At 42.2% G+C, this 17,435-nt stretch overlaps 2 protein-coding genes across 3 annotated transcripts; both read left to right on the top strand.

Moving 5' to 3' along the window:
- Window positions 1-1,831: 1,831 nt before the first annotated feature.
- Window positions 1,832-6,780, top strand: LOC115672616 (protein ALTERED PHOSPHATE STARVATION RESPONSE 1-like). Of its 2 annotated transcripts, none has more exons than XM_030594469.2 (4): window positions 1,832-3,537; window positions 3,815-4,032; window positions 4,348-4,571; window positions 5,350-6,780. In XM_030594469.2, exons 1-4 carry the CDS (start codon window positions 2,241-2,243, stop codon window positions 6,098-6,100), a joined length of 2,490 nt encoding a protein of 829 aa, XP_030450329.2. In that variant the 5' UTR covers window positions 1,832-2,240; the 3' UTR covers window positions 6,101-6,780. The 2 variants fall into 2 exon arrangements, with proteins under 2 accessions (XP_030450329.2, XP_030450330.2); XM_030594470.2 differs by having other exon boundaries at window positions 1,833-3,537; window positions 3,818-4,032.
- Window positions 6,781-14,386: 7,606 nt separating this feature from the next.
- LOC115672487 (uncharacterized) lies at window positions 14,387-15,816 on the top strand. Its single transcript, XM_030594295.2, has one exon. The coding sequence runs from the start codon at window positions 14,848-14,850 to the stop codon at window positions 15,688-15,690; it is 843 nt and encodes a 280-aa protein (XP_030450155.2). The 5' UTR covers window positions 14,387-14,847; the 3' UTR covers window positions 15,691-15,816.
- The last annotated feature ends 1,619 nt before the right edge of the window (window positions 15,817-17,435 follow it).

Genomic DNA, 17,435 nt, shown 5'->3' with positions numbered 1-17,435 from the left:
GGTGGGATGATTTCGGACGGTCACGATGTCCCCGCGTGCGGACAAGGAGGAAGAGGACGAAGAGGAGCGTGTCATTAGGAGCAACGTCGTGCCCATGTTGAAACGGAAACAGAGCTTGTCTTATTGAGGAAATTCGAGAGGTGATTAGCGTGAGTCTTGGTCATTAATTAGGATATCTGCGGTTGTTAATGCCTACCATACCAACCGTTCAAGGGCATTAAAGTTGGAATTAGACCAATTTCATGGAAAAAGACGGTTTTGGGTTGATGGGCGATTGAATGCTCAATCGAAACGGTAATTTCTCGCGCCGATAGGCATACGGCCCTGCCAATAAAAAAGGGATTAAACTGGTGAGGACGTCGGTGTTACATAGACAAGGTTCGACTCCTGCGCTTCGTAAAAAGCAGAGCAAAAATTAAAGAGAAAGGGATAGGAGTGCTGGAGATAGGTTAGATAAAAAAAAAATCACGGCTACTCGGAATGACTTTATAGTCGTCCGGCCAGCTCGCGCCGATCGGTCGAGTTTGAATGGGGCTCGGAAAAGTGGAGGGGCTAGGGTCTAGATTAGGGATTGGGAGGTTAGGATGGCAATTAGTAGGGATTGGGAGGGGCATTATGGGGAAATCAGGAGGCGACCGGACCAAACTCCAATTGGCGGCAAACGGGCGTCAAAAAGTATGGCCTTGCCCCGTCAAACCAGACCAGCTTTGCTTTTGGCCTCCCTTCCCTCCTATTTATTTCCAGTCCAACTTCTACTTTCCCTTTTCTAAGGGCGACCCTTTGATTTGAACGCCGGTCCAATTAAATTAAATTAAATTAATTAATTACTTTATTCTTCTTCTTTCTTAAATTCGATTATTATTATTATTTTTTGAAAAATCCAATTGGGATGAGCTAACAACCAGCCCCACCATCCTCCCCCCTCCCATCACTCTCGTACTGGTCACATATATACATATATAAATTAGACGAAATAGAAAATATATACTGATCCTATCTTCATCTGTCACGGCTCGCGGCCGTTCTAACCTGATAATAATTTTTTTTTCCTTAACTCAACATTGCGATGTTATTATGTGATCCGATCGTGAGCCGCGCATCCCGTGGATGTTATAAAATATTTTCGGCGGTTAAATGAGTCCTCGTTCCGGCATGTAAATATTTGATCAAACATTGATTTCGAAAATCATATCCTCGAGTACATTACTGTATTAGAGAAAAAACACGGCTTTAAAATGATTTATCATTTTCTATAATTCTCTGGCAAGTATTTTAGTTTGGCTCGCGCAACGCGTGGATGGATATAACATCCGGTGAATGATTACATCAATCCCGGATTCTTTAACCCATTTTTTATAGAAACCGCTTCTTTAATGAAAGATTTGAAGATTTGATCGCTTGGATACTCAGAAGTCGAAATTGGGTTTTTAAAATATCCCGATTAAGAAATTGGCATGGTCTACAATAAGTGGAAAGTCCACCCCAAAGTTCAAACCCCTTCAACCGAAATATAATTTTAATTTCGGGATTAATTAAGCAAACAAAAAATACTCCCAAAAAGTGGAATCTCTCGCTTGACCCCGCGATACTTCGTCTCCGTCTAGACTCCACGTCAAATGTTGTTTCCTCTTTTTTTTAAAAAAAAACTTTCTCAAAAAACTAACGTAACGTTTACATATTATATAAAATATTCTTATTTTTGGGTACGAAATTATTTTTATACAGTCCCATGGGAAAAAGGACAGTCCTGGAACAGGTTTATTTATTATTTATTATATTTGTTTTTGACAGATTACAACAACGCAACACCGACGCACAAAGCGACCACTGTTCTTGTTCCACCACCACTCTTGTCCCTCTGCTACATCCCGACGAGGAAACGCCGTGCTGTCATAAGATTCCCTCCTTCCCTCCCTCCCTCTCTCTCTCTCTCTCTCTCTACTTTCCCTTTCTCTTTCCCATCAATTTTCTCGAGAAACAAACACTCCCCCTGTCTCTCTCTCTCTCTAGCTCGCCGCCTCCGTCTCTCCTCTCCGTCCAAACGCGCCATGGCCGCCGTAATCTAGCCGCCGGCTCGGCCGTCGTCGCCTCCTTCTCTCTCTCTCTCTCTCTCTCTCTGCGCCCGCCGATTTGAGCGGTGGTTGTTGGTGCGAGTTTGAAAATTTTGCCCCGTTTTTTTTGTTTCTTTTCTTTGCTTCTTCTTCTTCTTCTGGTGGGGGGTTTGTGCGTGTGTGGGAGAGATGGGCTGCGCCGGCTCCAAGCTGGACGATCTCCCCGCCGTCGCGCTGTGCCGCGAGCGGTGCGGCTTCCTCGACCTGGCGATCCGGCACCGGTACGACCTCGCCCAGGCCCACGTCACCTACATGGCGTCGATGAGGGGCGTCGGCCACTCCCTCCGCGAGTTCCTCTCCCACGGCGGAGGCGGCGGCGGCGCCTCGGGGGGCCACGTCCTCAACCTGCCCCCGCAGAAGAAGGGGGACCGCGGGGTCGCCGCCTTCGCGAATTCACCCCCCAAGGGGTCCAATCACGGCGATCACCTCGACTTCCCCTCCGATTCCGACGCCAGTTCTCTCTCCGACGAGCTCCATCGCTCGGGCGGCTCCTCGCCTCTGCACGGTCACGATGGCCACCACATTGAGTACATGAGTTCGGATCAGGAGCCGCCGCCAGGTATGGGTATGGGTATGGGCACGGGCACGGGCATGGGAATGGGTATGGGCTCGTATCAAGGTGGTGATTTTTTGCACATGAATTACATGAAGAGTAAAGCGACGTCCTCTGTGGTCTACGAGCAAAAGCCCGTGACTTCGGAGACTGTTTACATGGGCGAATCGTCGTCTTCTAATTATCTTCCTTACCCAAATAGTAACTCAGCTCCTTATCCCTATTCTGCTTATGGTAATCTTGGCTATGGCGGTTCAGCTGGTGGGTACTATGGTTCTCAGACAAATTACGGATCTTTGTCTCCGCTCCGGCGGCAGGCGGAGGAGAAGCCGCCGCCAGCGCCCCCCTCGCCTCCTCAGACCTCCACGTGGGACTTTCTGAATTTTTTCGATGACAAGTTTTATCCGGCTTACACGCCGGGCAGGAACTCAAAGGAGTTGAGGGAAGAGGAAGGGATTCCTGATCTGGAGGATGAGCACGAGGTGGTGAAGGAAGTCCATGGAAAACCAAAGTTTGTTGATGTTGGGAATCATCTGAAATCTGTGGTGGTTGATGATGATGAGGAGGAGGAGGAAGAAGATGGGAAAGTCCATAGTGGTGCATCGACCTCTATGTATCAAGCCAGGCCTAGTGTTTCAATCGATAATGCTAATGATGGGGCGGAGTACGAGGTCCACATGGTGGAGAAGAAGGTCGTTGATGGTGAAGGAAGGTCGGACGAAGGCGGCAATGCCTCCAGGTTCAAGGGTATTCGGAATGTTTCTGAATTGGTGAGAGAAATCGAGGTTCAATTTGAGAGAGCGGCAGAGTCAGGACATGAGATTGCCAAGATGCTGGAAGCGGGGAAGGTTCCTTATAAGCGTAAAGGTCAAGGTGAGTATCTTCAGATTCTTTGGATAGCCCAAGTTGTCTTCTCTTTGAGGGAGTGGCTTTCGCTGTATTCATTACTTGCTCGATATGTGCGTTTTCTTTTATTCAGGGATAAAGGCATTGTTTGCATGTTGCCTGGCATTAAGATTATTTGGTTGTGTTTTTGTCCTGCACTTACTAGACTTAATTATGATTACTATACTTGCTTCATTGAGTTTGAGAGTCTGGTCTCATCGACTGCTCTTTTGGACTGTTGAACTTATACTTAATGTTCTGCCAGCAGTTTCTACGAAGAAGGCACATGGCCATACTCCTTCATTCTCGGTAGTATCGGCGCAGCCGCCTTCTTCCAAGGGCGCTGAGCCGTCAGCCTCTGCTGGAAATGCCGGGCCAGCTTCCTTGGGTTTTGTTGAAGAGATGGGAATGAGGTCGGGAAATCTTTCTTCCACTTTGCACAAGCTCCATCTCTGGGAAAAGAAGCTGTATAACGAGGTTAAGGTATATCATCTGCATTTTGTTTTCCCTCTCCACTTTCATCTCATATCTTGTATATGTCGCCGTGTTGCAACATTTTCCAGTTTTTTTTAACGGGATGGAGAGGCAGGTGCAATTTATGCTTGCTCATGTGTGATACAAATGAAAATTGAAGCCTCTCTATGGGGATCTATAACAGGCTAAATGTGAATTTTCTGGAGCAATTTTTTTGGAAAGTGTTTAGTCTGGCGCACGTTTTAAGTTGGATCTCGTTCACTGCTAGCCATTTCGTCTGTTGCCTTTGTCTCACGTTTCGGTTGCTCTCTGTCCGTTTTGCAGGCTGAGGAAAAGATGCGTGTCATTCACGACAGGAAGGTCCAGAGGTTGAAACATTTGGTTGACAGTGGTGCTGAGGCTACCAAGAAGGAGTTAACTAGGAACATGATCAGAAGTCTATCAACAAAGATAAGAATTGCAATTCAGGTTGTTGACAAGATATCTGTCACTATCAACAAGATAAGAGACGAAGAACTATGGCCGCAGATAAATGAATTGATAGAAGGGTATGTCCACTTACTAACTACAACATGCTAGATCTTTAGTTGTTCCTCCCCACCTTTGTTTGCACCGGAACCAACTCAACTCCCGATGCTGCAACTAAGTTGCTGTTTTCATGATTTCCTTCAGAATAATTTTACTTTCGTGCGCGCGCTCGCTTGAGCTCGTGTAGTAGTTATGTCACTTATTGGTTTCTCTGAGATGCTTATTGGCCATTCTAGGATGTAGTTATTATATTTGCTTGAGCTATTTGTGCCTCAATCTCTCCATGGATCTTTGGATTGACTTGAACTTATGAATGTCTAAAACATACAATTCATCTAGCTGCGCACATTTAAGGATGTTACTTTAGTAGTTCTGTACCTATTCATGTCCAGTGTGGTGTGCTTCTAGATGAAATAACACCTTGATTTCCATATGCTGACAAGTGGCAAATACCTTTGCAGCTTTTTCTTGATGAAATTGATTATAGATGTAGAAAATTCCAGATGTATGATGTGATGCTAAAGTAGTGTCTAAATTAAAAGAAAAAGTGGACATAGGTCAATCCCATGCATTTGCTTTTCATAAGTTAGATTTTCTCGTTGGCGGAGGGCTCAACCACAGCATGAGCAGTTGATCTGTGTGCGCGCGTCAATCTAATTTCTAATTGATAGCCATAATCTCTGTAGAATGATGATGAATTCGGGATTTAGATGAAAGGACTTCACCACGAGATGCTCGTTGCACTTTAACGTCACATACGTTATCCTATCGTGCTAATTTATTATCTGTTAACTACAGGTTAATGAGAATGTGGAAATGTTTACTTGAATGCCACCGGAATCAGTGTCAAGCAATGAAGGAAGCTCAGAGTTTTGGTCCCATTGGATCTGCAAGAAAGCTTGGAGATGCGTCTCCTGAAACCTTACTGCAGTTCCAGCGTGAACTTGTCAACTGGGCTAACCGATTCACCAGTTGGGTAACTGCGCAGAAGGAATACGTCAGGGCTTTAAACAATTGGCTTCTAAAATGTCTTCTTTACGAGCCTGAAGAAACTGCTGATGGAGTAGTTCCCTTCTCACCTGGTAGGATAGGCGCACCTCCAATATTCGTAATTTGTCATCAGTGGTCGCAAGCTATGGATAGAATATCTGAGAAGGAAGTTGTAACTGCCATGTTTGGCTTCACATCCAGTGTTTTTCAGCTCAGGGAGCGGGACAAGTTGGAGATGCGCCAGAGGATGATGGCGAATAAGGACTTGGAGAGAGTAGTAAGGGACTTGGACAGAGAGGACCAGAAAATACATAAAGAAATTCAGGCACTGGAAAAGAAAATCAGTCGGAACTCAGGGCATGGTGATATCCCATCATTAACAGGGCAACTCGTATATCAGAGCGATGTCAGTAGTAGTAATAACTTTCAGGCAAATTTGCAACGAGTTTTCGAGGCAATGGAGAGGTATACTGCGGACTCTATGCAGGCATACGAGGAACTAATGCAACGGAGTGAGGAAGAAATCAAGATCGCTCAGGAGCGCGTGGGTGTTTCATGAGACTGTGACAAGTGCTCATTTTAATCGATCTGCAATCTGAGGATTGGCTTGCCGCCTGTATGTTTGATTCGAGGGTTCACAGTTTATCATTTCTCCTGCTGGACATCTGAATCTCCTGCTGGGCCTGCCTCCCCTTATGGAAGAGTCCAATGAAAGCTCTTTTATTTGTTCAAGGACTTGGCCATGGGAATAGGAGATCTCGACTCGCAGTTTTTTCAGTATAGTGGATCTTGGGATAGTTATAATGACAACAGTGAGAGACATTGAACAGCAGTGGCAAACATTAGTCCAGAGCTAGGGTTATCGCATTGCTGCGGAGAAATGGCAGTGAGTGCCCAGGATATCTGAAAACTAAGGCAACGGGTCATGTTTAAGATAGCGAAGGTTCTCCTGTTGGAGATGGGGCTTGCATGTGCGGGGTGAAGTTTCATCTCCCATTCTGACACGCCCTTTGCGATGGACGGAAAGAACTATGTTACCGTCCGATGTCCGCCCAGTTTGTACAGTTCCATTTCCCTCAGTTTTGCATCAGTATAGTTGGAGGGTTAGGAAGTTTTCCTTAGAGTAAATGCACTGAAGGTGCCTGTATGTTCAACCGGAACCATGTAAGATCTATTTGCTGCTACCAAACATTTCATTTATTGTTGTACATTGATAGATTAAGGGCCTGTTTAATAAAATTTCCGTTTATCTGTTTTTCTGTTCTTTTATTTTCCGGAACAGAAAAAGAACAAAAATCTGTTTAGCAACGTCAGTTAGTCTTTTTGTTCCACGAAACAGAAAAGTGGTCAGGGAATATATTTGGAATAGAAATAAGAAGTAAAAAAATTATACTTTTCTGTTTCTGGAACAAAAAGAGAAATAATAGAGAAACAAGATCAACTTTCTCTCTTTCACAATATATTCTCATACTAAATCCTAAAACCCTAAACCTGAACCCTCAAATCCTAAATCCAAAAACCTTAAACCTCAATACCCAAACTTTAAAACCCATAACACTAAAATAAAAAATCCAAAACCCTAAAACCTTATACCCAAACCCTAAACCTTCTAAACCTTAAATCCTAAATCCTAAAATCTCAAACCCAAAACTTGAAATACTAAATTCTAAACCCGAAAACTCTAAATCCGAAATCCTAAAATCGTAATTCCAAACTTTAAATCCTAAAACGCAAAACCGCAAAACCCCAAAATCCTATACCCTAAATCCCAAACCCCAATACCCAAAACCCAAAACCCAAATCCATAAAACCCAAAACCCAAACCCAAACCCTAGAATCCCAACCCAAAACCCGAAACCCGAAACTCTAAAACATAAATCCAAAACCCAAAGCCCAAAACCCCAAACTCCAAACCTCAAAATCGAAATCCTAAAACCCCAACCCCTAACCCCAAATCCTAAAATCCTACGCTCTAAATTGCAATTTCCTCGACTACCATTCGGTATTTGCTTTGTTTATAAAGAGTAATTTTCTTTATGATTGTATTAAAGTCATTCAATTCTATATCATAATATATTATTATTCTATTTCTAGTCTAATTTTATCCAAACATGAATTGTTAAGTCCCTTAAACGGCAATTTCCTCAACTACCACCCAATATTTGCTTTGTCTATAAAGAGTAATTTTCTTTATGATTATATTAAAGCCATCCAATTCTATATTATAATATATTCTTATTCTATTTCTAGTCCAATTTTATCCAAACATGAATCGTTAAGTTTTCACAGACAATTTTATAATTAAATGAAAAAAATTAGGAGTAGAAATTTTTAGTGTCCTACTAAACGCATTTTTGTTCCTTTTCTACTCCAGGAATAGAAATTTTGTGCATTTACTAAACGTGTTTTTTTCTTAGAAACTCATATAGGGAATAGAAATAAAAAAAACTATTTCTGAATAGAAATTGTTTTTGGGAATAGAAACATTACTAAACAGACTCTAAGAGTTGAAGGAGATCTCAAAATTATAGCAGAGCCAGCCATTGGGAAAAGTACCAAAAAAGTCATAAACTTATTGTATTGGTATTGGTCAAGTTCTAAATCTTTTCACATTGATACTAATTCAGTCCATCCGGTCAATGTAGGTCGAAAACCACTGACGTGGACGGCGGTTGTCCTTCGTGGCATGGTTGGCTCTAACGTGAATATTTTTAAATAGCATTTTAATAAATTTTTTCATTTTCTTTCTTTTTTTAAATTTTTAAATTTTTATTTTTTCATTTTGGCTGTCGAGGGGCAGCAAGCTCACCATATCTAGGTGACTCGTGGCCTCGTCGACTGTGCCGAGGACCTGCACCACGGGTAATTGCACCAAGGCCCTCTCCTAGATCCCTCACCCATGATCGACGAGGGTTTGCTAGCCCTCATCAGTTGCCGAAGTGGGCTTGCTGGCCCTCGCCCAGTGGCTGGCGAAGGCCAAAATGAAGGAAAAAAAAGAAAAAAATAATAAAAAAAGAAAAGAGTTAAAATATACTGGAAGATTTAAAACTTGTAATGAAAGTACAATTGAGTCTTATCAAGTCCTAAAACTTGTTAACTTTTTTCGTTTGTCAAGTTGGATGGAGTTAATGGAAGGACTTAATTGCACCAATTTGATAAATATTAGGACTTGATTGCACTTTTTGAAAGTTTTAAGATTCAATTGCACTTTCATGACTTTAGGACTCTATTACACTTTTTGAAAGTTTTGGGATTCAATTGTCCTTTGTGACAAATTTTAGAACTTCCAGTATATCTATCCCAAAAATAAAAAAAAGAAAATATTAGCAAAATCATAAAAAAATAAAAAAATATTTAAAAATATCAACATTAGTGCCAGTCGTCTTAAGGTCGTGCCATGTAGGCGACCGACGTCCACGTTAGCGATTTGTGGCTTAAATTGGCGAGATGGACTAAATTGCTACTAATGTGAAAATGTTTAGGACTGAATTGGTATCAATGCAATAGGTTTATAATTTTTTTGATACTTTTATCCGGTCAGTCATGCAGCAATTTACTTTTCTCGACTTGCTAAACTTTTTGATGCGATTTGGTTGTTTTTATTTTTGCTTGATATGTGGGAGTAACAAACATGAGGAATTTGATGTGAGTAACGGTGGTGTTGGCTTCTCAATAAGGTTGAAGAGAGCTGCAACGATGCATTTGATGATGACAAGGTGGCCAAGAGCAAAAGAAAACCTTGATTCGATTCTCAAAGGAGTTTCAATATCACTTGGGCATATTTATTTCCGAAAAAACTCTACGATAAAGGAAGATGTTTTTCGAAAAATTATTTTCTAAAAAAATGATTAGTTTTCCTTTATTATTTGAACTGGCAAATGAAAATTATCATGTGCAGTTATATTAGGGTAATGGACACGTGAGATTAGGGCAAAGTTTGTCCTAAAAAGTAAATCAGAAGTTGTCGAACGAAATTTCAAAGAGAAGGAACTCGTTGATTTGAAGAGCTCGGTGAAAGCGGTGTGGTCGCTGTCACCAGTTGCCCTTGTTGGGGAAAATTGTCCAAAAATTTCTAAACCTATTGCACTTTTGCCAATTCAGTCCTAAATCTTTTAAGTTTGTCAATTGAGTCCTAAACCTTTACACTTCTTGCCAATTGAGTCCTAAACTTTTACACTTCTTGCCAATTGAGTCTATCCGGCCAATTTTAGACGAAAATCGCTGACGTAGACGCCGCTCGGCCACGTGGCGCTGATGTGGACATTTTTAAATAATATTTTTATAATTTTTTGAAAATTTTATTGTTTTTTTCTTTTTTCCTTTTTCTTTGTTTTTTTTTTGGGTTTTGGAGTTGGCTAGCGAGGGTGGCCGGCCGACCCTCACTAGCCACAGGTGAGGGTCGGCTGACCCTCGCCGGCTCTGGGCGAGGGCCTCGATGCCCTCGTCGGCCAAAGCAAAGGCGCGCGAGCCCTCTCCAGATCTGGCTAGGTGAGGGCGTGGGGCGAGGGTTGGCCGGCCAACTCTAAAACCCAAAAAAAAAAAATAGAGAAAAGGAAAAAAAAAGATAAAAAAACCATAAAAAATTCACAGAATTATTAAAATATTATTAAAAAATGTCAACGTCAGTGCCATGTGGCCAGCCGGCGTCCATGTCAGCGATTTCCGATCAAAATCGGCCGGATGGACTCAATTGGCAAGAAGTTTAAAGGTTTAGGTCTCAATTGGTAAAAGTGTAATAAGTTTAAGACTTTTTGGACGATTTTCCCCCCCTCCTTGCCGTCGCGTCGCACCATTTCCTCTCCTTCTTTGACAAGTGCGACGTCGCCAATTGAGTTGCTTCCCTTCGCGTCCCACTTCCTTTTCTTGAATCGTTCTGGTCATCTCCTTAGCCTCTGTTCAAGTTCATGCACTCATGTCTCCTTTCGGCTGTCTCCTTCCTCGCCCTAACGTCGTGTTTTTATGAAGAGGGCATGGAGTTCGTGCCCATAAAAATGAAGGATTGAGAGAGAGAGAGGTTTTCTACGGCGGGAGCGACGGCGTGAGGGACGTCGCCAATTGAGTTGCTTCCCTTCGCGTCCCACTTCCTTTTCTTGAATCGTTCTGGTCATCTCCTTAGCCTCTGTTCAAGTTCATGCACTCGTGTCTCCTTTCGGCTGTCTCCTTCACTCGCCCTAACGTCGTGTTTTTATGAAGAGGGCATGGAGTTCGTGCCCATAAAAATGAAGGATTGAGAGAGAGAGAGAGAGAGAGGTCTTCTACTGGCGGGAGGCGACGGCGGCCGACGAGGGGACGTCAAATCCTGGCCACTGCTTGCTAGTACAAGACCACTCACGTCTTGTAGAGGGCATGGAGTTCATCCACTCACGTCTCCTTACTTCACTCGTTTGTTTTTACGTTTTGAGAATTCTGGCTTCGAAGAGAGGCATGAAGTTTGGACATGGGTTCCCTCTATTCGGTTTATTGTTCGCACTAGATTGAGCCACATGGCACGCTCATGTGTGAGTTTTACTCGGCAATTTCATTTTTATGATCACTTTAGAAAATCTCTAATCCCAGTAAATTTCTAATTTTTTGTGCATATAATGATGATAACTTTCTAATCGATATACGACAGATAATATAGTTGTTTCATATTTTGGTAATTAAATCCTAGCTAGTTTCTAGTTTTCATGTATATTTTACTAATAAATCTCTAATGAATGTACCAGAAATAATAGAGTTATTCATATTTTTGTAATAAATAAAAGATTAATCTATGTATATATAGATTCTATTTAGACGTATGATCAAAGATCCAGGGCTGTTAAATTCTATTTTGTTCTCAAATCTCTTTTTTGGAATTTAAGGCATATTGCTTGACGATATTCTTATCACTAAATTGAGAACAAAGTCCTCCTGTCGAGGTTTTATTACACGATAATTCTTAGCACTATCAAGAAGGCTCACCGTATAATACCACAAGTAATTACTATTAAATTGAGTACAAAGTCCTTGTATTTTACTATTAAATCCTAGCTAGTTTCTAGGTTTTATCACACGATAATTCTGCCACAATTGATTTTCAAATTTAAAATCTCAATTTCCTACCATAAGTTCAACGCTGCATTGATAGTAAAAGTATTCAAATTTAACATTGAGAAAACATCGTTGCGAATTCATGTAAGCTCTATACATATCAAATGAAATGAGTCATATTTGCTCCGAACATATATGAGTTGAGGTTTGTCCAGGCCTTCCAGCTTCGGCGAGCACTCCCCGCTCTCGTCGGACTGAATCATTACACTGCAATGCAGATACGACACATATATGTTATGCAGTGACTGCATAAAACGCAGGTGAATTCAACAGGGACAGGCAGTTTAGGAACCTGTGAAATCTTGAGTGAGCAAGGTGTTGGTGCTTTGTCCCCTTCGGTTTCAACCCTCTCCGTCTCTCTCGTTGTTCTGCGACAGCCATCCATCGATGACGTCGATGAACTTCACCTTAAAAAACAAGAGTCTTGTCTGATCTGGTCTGCTGTCTGCTCTCAAACGCAGCGATATTCTCTCATCAACCCTTAATGGGTCCTCCTGCAGCAAGCACCATTATAAAATGGACAGAAACAGGTGAGCAGCTGCATCTTCAGTTCTGCTCTGCAGGCATCGGAGACAAGCCAGCATCACCGCCCCTCGTGCGCGCGGCATTTTTTTTTTCTTTACGAAACTCGTACCTCGTTGTTCTAGCTTCTCTTGCAATTATTAGATCCATAATTTTCAACAAGATCTACACATTGGACAGGGTGGTGGGAGACAGTGAGTGGACATCGGCGAAGAAAGCTGTGGATCTGGATCAAATATCATATTAGGCCGCACGAGGAGCCGAATCGTTGGTTTCCTTTTGCTTCTCGCCTCTCCTTGGTTTTAAATTCTTGGCAGTGGCAAGAGACTGTGAAACTGAGACTTCAACTTGTCTTTGCGAACGAACTTGAAACAGACAGCATAGTCTTTCGGGTGGCTGGTTTGTGGCTTCTGCGTCGAAACCAAAAATCCCACTTCCATGCTCGCTCCATCGGCTTGCTTTCTAAACATCACCCATTCATTCACTAACTGCGTTTGGTAGTCCAGATTTGAGTATAGATAAAATAACAAAATATCATGTCCGGTGTTTGGCGATGCACTCCAGATTGGATATACCTGGATAAAATATTAAATAAGAAATCCGGGCTAGGGTGGGATAAACCCAAATTGGATAATTATTTTAAAAAATAACCTCAAATTTTTTTTTTCCAAAGGTGGAGTGACACACCCGGCTTTGCTGGCCATCGCGCAAGGTCCACCTCCACGACAGTCGATCATTGTCACTTCCAACCACCGTGCAATTGTCATTGTCTCCGACCACCATCCATCGGCATGGCCGTCTAGCTGATCGTGCTCCGAGGATTGAGGGTGAAAAGGTGAAGTTATACGTCACATGACCATCACCGTTGGAGACTTCAAATTTTTTCACGAGTGCATCGGATCCTTCGAGGTTGTCGTCCACAATAAAGGCATGTTTGCCCTCGTTACTCGCTGTCTCAGTGCCCTCCACTAGGGGATCTCCGTCCACCTCCTCTCCACCCCCTCACCATCCCCGGATCGATGCTTCGATGCCAAGTGGCACCAAAGCTTCGCGCGTGGTGTCCACCACCTCGGTTGCCACCTTTCACCTCTACATCGACTGTTATTGCCTCGTCTACCGGATCGCCATTGCTGCTATCTCCCCCGGTTGCTCCGCGACGCCCTCGGCGACCCGAGGCTCATATTCGCCGGTGTCCGAATCACCTTTGATACACTCAAGCTGAGCGAGGACTATGATTTGAAGGTAGAGATGTCGCCGGATCTAGCGAAACTGGCAGTGAGATGAACCAGAGGAAGTTGAAGAGAACGGGTTTGAGATGCTGGTGAGGGATCTCAAGTAGTGAGATCTGGATATCGTGGGAAATTTTGCTGGGCAAGTGAGAATTTCAAATATTGTTAATCCCGTCTTGAATTGCACTACATGTGATGGGATTTTTCTATTTTCTAATCGCACATTGTCCTATCCTATCCCAATCCAAATCCGAACAACCAAACGTATAGAAGATGCAAAGAGAAATTTTTTGAAAAGACTACTCGCTGTTCTTTGTATACAAGATCCAGGATAAAATCAGAAGAGTCTCAGCATCAGTTGGGTCATAGTAACTCGTACATATGGAATCATAAATCAGCAGAACTTCGCTTCCACACGAGAGATTACATCAGTTCCATCTCATTCTGAGTTCTGACTTATTTTCGTGTGTACATGATTAAACACTTCTTGCGTATATTGTCAGTCGAGAAAAACGGATAACTTATGCAGGAAACAAGATTAGGAGGATAAAAAGGAAAAGAATTTGGCTGTTTGGTGGCACATACAACAATTTATTTGGCATTATGACCAGAGTAATAGCAGAAATTCTTCTGGTAGTTAGTGAGCACAAGCCAACTAATGAAATTACTGTGTTGATATCAATTTTCTGTTACAATTGTTCTTACTGCATCTGATTCAAGTCAACTTTGCTGCCTCAACACATGAATCAAACTACATCAGAATCGAGTTAAAAAGCTGAACCACATAAAAGTACACCGGATATTTAAAGTCGAAACCATGTAAAGTTATGCTGTATACCCAATGACTCATATAATTTGGATCAGCAATCGCCAGTACATGGGCAGATTACTTCCCAAGCCCGACCGTAATAGGTCTGAATGAATTTTTGTTGTTGTTTAGTTCAGTTATTACTGATCCTAGCCTTGACAGAATGCTACAAATCTTGTGTCCCCTCGACCGGAAATGTGGCAACACTTGCTCATCACCATTTGACAAAAGAAGTCCTTTCTGTGTACAATAATGCATACTAGTTTAATGAGCCTTCCTGAATCATGCATTATTATGCAGGGATTAAATAAGTTAGGCACCATTCTTTTATTCCTCTAGAGGTGAGACAGTGACCTAACGCCGCTCGTGCAATAATTTTCTGTGCTGCAATACATTATTGAAATTATGATGAGATGAGTTGATCCACATCTGGTCTCTTATTTCATTGGAAAATGAGCAGGGTGGCAGGAGACACTGCGCAAACATCGGAGAACAAAGGATTCTGATCCAATTCAAAATCGTGTTAGGACACATGAGTCTAGGAATTTTGATTCTCTTTGCCTCCCTTCTCTCCTTTATATATATATCCGAGGTCTTGCCATGGCCAAGAGAAGGCGATCCCAATTCAATTGCCTCTGAAAAGATTTCAGTAACTAGATCTACTCTCAAACGATGGCTTCACCAGCAATCCCGAAATCCCACTTTCATGCTCGCTCCGTGAGCTTGCCTTCCAAGCCTAACCCACTCGTTCCTCAAGCAGAGGATCACTTGGAGAGGATCAGGAATTCAGAAGCAGCCATCACTTGTTCAATTTCATCGTTGAGCAGCAGGATAAGCAGTCTCGCGGACTTTTACGACTCCATCGATGACTTGCTTCTCTTGCCACATACCCAACAGGCCTTGGTTCAAGAGGGACGTGACGAGGTGCTCAAGAGATCCCTCGGTCTCCTTGACATTTGCAGCATCAGCAAAGATGTCGTAGCACAGACAAAGGAAACTGTGCAGGAGCTACAATCGGCGTTGCGCAGGAGACGGGGCGATGAAATGGCGCTGAGAAATGAGGTCGGGGTATACTTGGCCTCTCGGAAGAAAGCAAAGAAGACTATTCAAGCAGTTTTGAAGATCAAATCGACCATCTCTCCTGCGGATCAAAGCTGTGTGACTTTGGTTTCCATGTTAAGAGAAGCGGAGGGAGTTGCTCTCAAGACGATCGAATCTTTGTTGACATTGGTACGCGGACAGTCGAGCCGCTCTTTCTTCTCCAAGTGGATGGATTCCAACCGAGTGGCGGCCGATGAGAGAGCGTCCAACAGAGAATTAGAGATCGTGGACGCTGCGGTTGATACCCTCCTAAGCCACAAGAGTGGAAAAGCAAGTAAAATCCAAATGGAAAATGTACAGAAAGTGTTGGCAGAACTTGAGCCCCACATTCAGGACCTCGAAGAAGACATGGAGCGCCTGATCAGGCGCCTGATCAAAACCCGAGTGTCCCTCCTCAATATCCTCAACCACTAGTCTGAGAAGTCATGAATCCTGGGATGTATAGAAATGTCTAGCACATGTGTAGTACAGATTTTTTTTTGTCCTACTTGTATACAACTCAACGTGTACAAACTAATACAGATCCGATCTTCTGCCAAATTAAGCTGCTTCACATCTTTTTCCTTATCTTCCTCTTTCGCTGATTCATTCGACATGTATTTCGTTGTCTGAATATCCTATCAAGCTAACATAATGCGAATATTTGATGTCATCATTCCTTCAAAGTGGCTATCTTAATTCAATGAGATGAACGAAATCTGAGATGATTACCAGTATATCATTAACTAAATTGTCGATTAAATCGTCTTATTTTTATGTCACTTTCAATTGGCAGAAATTAAATGTTTTAATCTGAACAATGTTATTATCCATCAAACTCTGAAAGAGAACAAACTCTCATCCAAACAACGATTACTGAAGGTGCTAAACACCAGTGTTGCAGATTTTACAGGAATTTCATGATCTATGTATACAAGGAAGAGACTGAGGTCCGAGAGACATTTGGGCTGTTCTAGCTTATCAGCATTAATAACTGAAACCTATCAACGAGATACTTCTGCAGCATAAATAAGCAGATGTGCAATATCATTAAGTTCATTTTAAGGATAGTCAGACTGCAAGAAAAGAGGTAATCAAGTATAATCCTGGATTAGAAGGCAGCATGAGACATCGCCAAGCGTTAAGCGGTAAGCCAACTAGTGGAAACATTATCAATGAAAACCGAAGAAAATCAGAGATACTCTTTTAAATGAATAACATTGAATCATACATCAATGGTCATTTAATTGATTTTTCTCATATCACATATTAATGGTCTGTTCCACTGATCAATCTCATGCTTAATATCCAACCATGGTCACGACACAATGCCTTGAGACAAGTCGACCAAAATTCCCCCATTGGCAAGGTCTCCACCCATTATTAGCCGGTGGCTTAGCCCACAAGGATATCTTGAAACCTTGATAAAGTACTGATTTTCGATATAGAATTAGCCAAGTAGTTGAAGTCCTCTCTATCAAATGCATAAGATTATCTGTGTTTGACCAAGTTTATGCAGTTAGAAAGATGAGCCTCTGCTATAATCGACTCGCGAGTTTTTGGGACTCTCTGCATCAACTCCACATCTCGAAAAATCAAAGCTCGCCCTTGAATACTTATCGCTCAATACCCGCATGATTATATTTTAAAACCTATCCATTAATTGTGATTTAGCACGGCGTCGACTAGCCGCTCTAGGTCAACCTTTTCCATGAAGTGCATATTATTACCAGTAATTTTCTCGTGTTGTTTTCTTTCTGTCCCTAGACATTCAGCCAATGAAAAAAACATCCATTGCTAATTTCGAAAAGTTGTATTTTCATCTTATAATGAAAACTCACTTTCCACAGGTTGTGCAAATGCATTGCCATGTCTACATCTGTAATACGCATTCGGAAACCCAATTCCTTGACTATTTAACTTCTAGTTCTTGTCAAATTATGTAAATGGAGTGGATGGTGGGTCTTGACTCTTGAGACTGTTGTGCACTGCCATCGGCCAACTGCAGGGAAACCGGATCAATTTTCTGTAACTTGAAATCAATTACCCTAAAAACAACTTCTGCAAGAATCACTAACGCACAACAAAGTCAGTGTACATCATAACATAGAAGCATACAACCTCAAAATCCTCATGGAACGGCTCCTCACATCAGACATGTACCATACATAATTGCATCA

This window comes from Syzygium oleosum, unplaced genomic scaffold (genome assembly GCF_021117445.2).
Source record: "Syzygium oleosum isolate NSW1041296 unplaced genomic scaffold, Sole_v2.1 Sole_v2.08, whole genome shotgun sequence".
In the NCBI taxonomy this organism is placed as follows: domain Eukaryota; kingdom Viridiplantae; phylum Streptophyta; class Magnoliopsida; order Myrtales; family Myrtaceae; genus Syzygium; species Syzygium oleosum.
Note: the sequence above shows the minus strand (reverse complement) of the source record. Positions and strands in the feature narration are given on the sequence as shown.